The 6932-nt window shown below is 42.2% G+C and overlaps 1 protein-coding gene across 2 annotated transcripts in view; it reads left to right on the plus strand.

The window, feature by feature from the left end:
- The first annotated feature begins 1206 nt into the window (after positions 1-1206).
- asb14a (ankyrin repeat and SOCS box containing 14a) overlaps positions 1207-6932 on the plus strand; it is a 15889-nt gene continuing 10163 nt past the window's right edge. For both annotated transcript variants that reach the window (XM_008305455.1, XM_008305456.1), the window contains exons 1-3: positions 1207-1265; positions 2055-2219; positions 3812-3864. In XM_008305455.1, coding sequence (XP_008303677.1) covers positions 2083-2219; positions 3812-3864 — 190 coding nt within the window. In that variant the 5' untranslated portion in view covers positions 1207-1265; positions 2055-2082. The remainder of the gene's footprint in view (positions 1266-2054; positions 2220-3811; positions 3865-6932) is intronic.

The raw sequence follows: 6932 nt of genomic DNA on the forward strand, positions 1-6932 counted from the left end.
CAGATTATGTCCCATGATAACAAAGGAAGAGTGTTCTCAAACCAACATTCATTTTTCAAGATATTATTATTATTATTATCATCATTATTATTAGGGCTTCAAGGTGGAGCGGTGGCTAACACAGTCGCCTGGCAGCTAGAAGGTCGCCGGTTTGCATCCTGGTTAGGATGCCCGGGATTTTTCTGCGTGGAGTTTGCATGTTCTCCCCGTGCAGCGTGGGTTCTCTGTGGGTTCTCCAGCTTCCTCCCAGACAGTCCAAAAACATGTTGAGGTTAATTGGTGATTCTAAATTGTCCGTAGGTGTGAATGTGTGAGTGTGCTTGGTTGTCTGTCTGACAGACTGGCGACCTGTCCAGGGTGTCCTCTGCCTTCACCCTGAGTCAGCTGGGATAGACTCCAGCCTCCCATGACCCTAGTGAGGATTAAGTGGTGTATAGATAATGAATGGATGGATTATTATTATTATTTAGAATACATTCCAGTAATGTGATGTACTAGCTAAGGTTTAACATCTTGCCTGACTGGACGTTTTGGGAATGTTGTTGAGAGAGAACATTACAGAAAGTTCCCACAATGTTCTACAATGGTAAATGATGACAAAGAAAGGCTGTTACCAATGCAACATTCGTTTTAAAAATGTTACATTGGTAATCGCTCTATAATATTGTTGTAGTTTTAATTATCCATCTTTTAAGGAGAGCATTCAGGGAACTAAACAACTACTTCTCTCTCAAAACATTACCAGAACTTTGGAGAACTTTCTCAGATTTTTTTTTTTTTTTTTTAGTAATAAATAAATTCTAGCTGGGAGACGAATCAATAATGAGAGGCTTATCTCCTACACAGAGGGGAGTGAGTCGTGTTGTGGTGTTTCCTGCAGCGTCATTGTGACTGTCTGACTGCATAAACTTTTCTGGAGCATCTAAATATAGAAACAGGTGTCAGATCCCCCAATCCAGAGTGCTGTAGCCACATAACTGAAACATGGAGGTCCCTGAACCTCCACCTGCAGAATTAGTACACTTTCATGACAATCCTCCAACACATATTAGCATTAATTAATATAATTTACATGAATGTATTTGTCGGTCATGCTGCCCAAACACTGAGTGGAGGATCAGGAAAGTGCCACAGTGTGCCACATGTGGGCACAAAGCTCTGGTTTCAGAGACCTCTCCTCCTCCTCCTCCTCCTCCTCCTGACAGCTCTCAGCAACAACAACTTTGAATCTGCAGGGACAGAGCGACCCACCACAAACCCACAAGGTAAAAAACTGAAGCTGAAATATTCCTCTAGTTTTAGTAATCAGTTTGCTGCCTGTGTGTTTTTAAACTCTGCTTGGGATCAGGACTGACTGTTGGAATGCTGAACTCAGACCTTTTGCCTCTTTTATGATCGCTATTCACTGCACTTTATAAAGGTCAGTCTTGCTTCCTGGCACTGAATATTAGGGTCTGTATACTTCAGGGTCTGTTTAGCTTGTTTTAGACCCTTTATGTTGTAATGAAGATGAATCTTACTGTTATATTTTGACATTTAAACTGTAGAATTGGTTTAAAGTGAAGTCCTTAATTGAGAACACTCCCTTTGCTCCCAGTTGTTGATGAGATGTTGGAAAATCCTGCTCCATTTGGACACTATTCATGCTGCCATTCTCACTTGTCACCACATCTTACTGGGCTCACATCTGCAGAATAGGGAGGCCAAAAAACCACTGTGACATGATGCATAAAACTGCTGGAAGGTGGCAACCTGTAGTCATGAAAGGATGCATATGAGCAGGGGGACACTCGCGTCAATCATTTTTTAAAATAATAGATAATTTCATTTAAATAATTTTATGAAAAATATGTGATCACATATCATCAGCATCTGACTTCATTCATCAAGCAGCCATGTTTCAAAATCTGCTCAAAGATCTAAAAGCAACACTGTTGACTTAGCTATTGGTAATGCTAATGGTTTTGTGTCCACATATTTATGGCCATGTGGTGTAGAATCACGCAGATTGGTTAAACACCGACTTGATGATCTCACACACAAATTTTCAACAGGGTCAGGACGTCCTATGTGGACATCATCATGGAGTTGGATCGATTTGGCATGGAGGATGAGGATGACGACGACGCAGCCACTCAGTACATGATTGAACAGAGCTTGCTGGAGAGCAATAAAAAGAAGGGGACGAACAAAGGCGAGACAGCACAAGACAGTAGGAGGTCAGTGCAACAGAAACCAGGACAAAAACATTTTAAGATGTTTGTCTTGTTTTCTCTTAAACAAGACTCCCTCCTCCAGTCTGTACATAATCTGACAACTGTGATCATATCAGCAGTGTTTTTCTTTCTTCTGAGTTGTTGATTGGAGTGCAGCACCAGTCAAAAATTTAAAGACACCTGGCAATTAAAGTGATTTTTAACTGAAGACATTAAAACAATATACAAATATTACTTAACATGAGTCCAAACTTTGCTGTCTGCTAACTAATTGGGCTAAATAAGATTTTATTTTAAAGCAAAACAAATGTCAAAATATAATGACGCATCAGATCAAATCAAAAATATAGTATTAATATGAATATTTCTGTTCTGTTAAAACTTGGAGGGAGGTGATTGGAAGCAATGGCCTGCCTGAGTTGAACCCAAGTGGTGTTCTGTTGTTGGACTTCTGTGCTAGCTATGAACTGACCATAACAAACACCAGGTTTGAGCATAAAGTGGCTCATAAGGGTACCAGAGCACTTTAGGCCAAAGGTTGATGATCAACTTTGTAATTGTGTCATCAGACCTGCAGCCATATGTCCTGAACATTCAGATGAAGAAAGGCCTGAGCTGTCAGCTGATCACCACCTAGTGGTGAGTTGGATCCAATGGCAGACAAGGCTTTTGGACATACCTGGTAAACCCTGTTGTGAGGGTAAGCTGGAAACGTCTGGTCGATCCCTCTGTCCGCAGGATTTTCAGCTCCCCCTTCCACAAGAGTTTGTCCTGAGGACACAGAATCTGAGTGGACCATGTTCAGAGCCTCCATTGCAGGACGTGGCTGTTAGGAGCTGCAGCCAGAAGGTCACTGATCTCTGTCACAGCGGCAACCTAAAAAGCCACTGGTGGATACCAGCAGGGAAGGACGTTGTCAGGCTGAAGAAGGAGACTTTTAGGGCCTGGTTGGCTTGCTGAGCAGCACACAGGTACTAGTTGGCCAACAGGGCTGCAGCTGTGGCGGTTGCGGAAGCTAGAACTCGGGTGTAGAAGAAGTTCGGAGAGGCTATGGAGAAGGACTTTCGTCTCGAGGAAGTTCTGGAAAACAATTGGACGCCACAGGAAGGGGATTCAGGGCTTGGCCCAGGCAGTGTACAGCTGGGGGGGAGAACTGCTGGGAACACTGTCGGGTGGAGGAAAGAGCACTTCCTTACCTGGTTAAAAGATCCTTTGCTGAGGTGCAAAGCCTGAAGACTCAGAGGAAATCTTCACCCATATCCAATGTAGAGCTTGTTGAGGTAGACAAGAAACTCCAGGTGTAGCTGAGATTCGCCCTGAGATGCTGAGGCCTGACAGTGTGATAACCTGGTTGTACACTGTTGTGATTGACTGACCATAAAATAAATAATGATAATAATCCATACAGATTCAATTTAAGATTTAAAGACAGAGGCTAAGCGCTCACTGAGCAGGCTGAGGGGGCAGTAATGGGTCCAGAGGGTCATGGAGCGTTTGTAGTGATTGATATAGTTTTGCATTTAATAATATTTTAATTGACCGGTCATATTTAGTGTCACAGTTTTATTTTATTCTGTCTTTTTCTGTCCATGCAGTTCTGGACCTGAGGCTGCAGACATCAACAAGGTGTTCACTGCTGTTAGACGAGGTGAGACAAGATGTGATTGTTGTTTAAGAATTGAAATTAAACTGTCAGAAATGTAAATGACAGCCATCAAGTGCTTTTAAAAACAAACAAAAAAGAAAAATCTGGGTTTTCTCACACAGATGCAGTGACGACATTCTCAGATCATTTACTAACACAGTAAAAATACTCCATTACAATATAAAGGGTAACATTTAAAATTTTGCTTAAAAACATAAAAGCATAATTTTAAAAAATGTACCTAAACGCAGCATTTTAATGTTGCAGGTGGTTGTGTGGAGCAATTTTTACCAATTCTGTGGTGAAACAAAAATACAAAATAGCCTTTAGGGAACCTATGAATTGAGATTAAATCAATTACCAACTGATGGTGGTCAGTTCCACCACTACCATCTTTGTATTTAAGCAATAAATAAATAAATAAATAAAAATAAACAAACAAATTTGACTGACTGAATGATTGTTGTTGTTGTATAGAATATATGTTATATTGATTTAAAAAAAAAAGAAAAAAAGTGAGCTTTTACAAGATTGAATTTCCCTTCTGGGATAAATAAAGTATTTTTCATTTCATTCATTCATTTCATTTAATTCATAAAAATGAGGTTGGTAAGAGGTAAGAGTTTTATCTCCCACACAGTTCTGTCAGTGTTCATGTAAACCTGCTCATGGAACGTTCATGGGATGCTCTACAAACAACTGTGGAGGGTTGCAAAACAACATTTACTAAAAAAATAAGCTTGCAAAAACAAAAACAAAAAAAATAATAAAAAGAGAAATTTTATTATGGGAGCAGGCTACAAAAAAAAAAAAAAGCTGCTAAACTTTCTCTCAGGAGAGGCCAAGATGACAATATACATCATCAGGAGAAACTGAATACAAAATAAAGAAGGGCAGGACGTCAGAGAAGTGTGGCAAGTCAACGTCAAATCCAGACTCTGGCTTGAATACCGTTTTTTTAAACAAACAAATGATCTTAACGCTTTTAAAGGGGTCTGGTGTTTTAAAAACATTCTATGCTGTATAAAAGACAATGAATTGCATTTTGCACATTTTTTAACTTGAATGTTTTTGAAAGTCTGGCACACACTGTGATGCCTTCACTGTTCCTCTGACACCTGATGTGAAATAAAAGTATTTTTAAAAATCAAAATCCAACTGTAACAGAAGCTGCCCTTTCCCAGGAGCGCTTGCTCCCATGTTTTGTTGTTGATGAACATGCGTGTGATGTACAGCTCGGCCAAACTAACCAATGCCAGCTAGGGTTTGGTTGCCACAGCTTCACCAGGGCCCGGACTCCTCCGGCAGACTGCTGCTCCTGAGGACTCTGGACTGGCACAGCAGAGCGGGCGCAAGGAGGCGACGGAAAGTACAAGAGGAGCAATCCGTGCTGGCTTGCTAGCTCGGCTAAAAGCTAATGGGCCTCCGATGTCCGCTCTGTGGACAACAAAACGGATTGACTAGTCTGAAGCTCGGGGTTTCTCGGAAGACAAGGAACTGTGCTGAACTTTGTCAAGCGGGAACCTGGCTAAATAACAACATGCTGCACTCGGCCTTCCACGTCCACGGCTTGCTGACAAATGACACCACCCCCAGCAGTGAACACAAGTAGAGCTGAAAGGACGAGTCAGTGAAATCAATAGCAGCCTGGCAAGACCAGATGCATGGAAAGCTCAATGTGAGTGTGGAGCTCATGTTTCTTCACAGCAGGAAATTAAAAAAACAAAACAAACAAACAAGCAGACAACAACAACAACAAAAAACCCAATTACAATAGAGAAATCCAAATCACGGAGTTTCCTCCTCACTATGGGCTCTGCAGCTTCCAGTCTAGCATCTTTCTTGGGCCTCTGCCTGGACAGGTTCTCATTTCATCCTCCAGGACCTGCATCTCAGCTCAGTAGGAGGGCGGCTAGTATTAAAATTGCCATAACAACCACAAACCTCAGCAATGCTACCCGCCAACAGTTTCTGGGGATCTTCTCCTGACAGAGCTCAGTGACGTGAGCACTGACACTCCGGACAATGGCTTTATCCACAGCTGGATCCTCTTCTTTAATTAAAGCCTCCAGCTGCTTCATGCCACAGAATTTCTTCTGCAGCACTTTGAGCACCTTCTTGCTCACTTCCTTGGTCCTCTGCGGGTTCGGTGTGAGGTCGGGCCGTGCAGTGAATCCCTTCATGACCTTGTTGGCCAGGCGTCTGATGTGAGAGGCCCAGTACTGCACAGTGCGAGTCTGGAGAACGTTGCACTTGGTGAACACTCTCAGTATGACCACCTTGATGGCCAGGGGCAGCGGAGCTACACTTTCTGTCTGTGAAGGGGCAGAGGAATCAGCCGACTCCAGCCAGGGCAACTCTGTATCTACAGGTGAACAAGTTTCTTTCATGTTGGCTTCTTTCTAACAAATGTGTTTCAGCAGTTAGTCTTCAAAGCAAATCGGTTTTATGGAGTCCAATAATGGAGTTGCCTATTTAAAACCTTTTTGACGTCACCGTGACGTCACCGTGACATCAAAGGACTTCTCACACGTATTCTTGTCTAAGCCACATTATGGGGACCACTCACACACACACAAAGATACCACCTATCTTTGTGGGGACATTCGGTGACGTCATCTTGTCGTTGCCATAGACTAAAAGATGGACGTAGCTACCGTGACGTCACCCGTTGGTTTCTGCACTGAGAAAATGAAGCCAGGGTTTTGCTACTTCCTGGTTGAATAGAATAGAATAGAATAGAAAAATATTTTATTTATCCCAGTCTGGGAAATTACTGTGGTACAGCAGCAGAAAGCACTATTTAAAAATTACAAATAAAATAGGTGAATAAAATAAAATAAATAAAACAACTGTACAAAATGTGCAATTGAGAAAACAGTGCAAAGACAGGGTTTTACAGAACAGAGAGCTGAGAACGCTCTCTGCCAGACAGAGGTGAAGTGTTGTAAAGGGTTATTGCACTGGGCAGGAATGATTTCCTGTAACGGTCCTTGTGACAGCGGAGCTGAATCAGCCTGTTTGAGAAGATCATCTTGGATTTTTGGAGCCAGTAGGCATAGGAGCAGCGA

This window comes from Stegastes partitus, unplaced genomic scaffold, assembly GCF_000690725.1.
Source record: "Stegastes partitus isolate 25-593 unplaced genomic scaffold, Stegastes_partitus-1.0.2 Scaffold2513, whole genome shotgun sequence".
Taxonomy (NCBI): Eukaryota; Metazoa; Chordata; class Actinopteri; family Pomacentridae; genus Stegastes; species Stegastes partitus.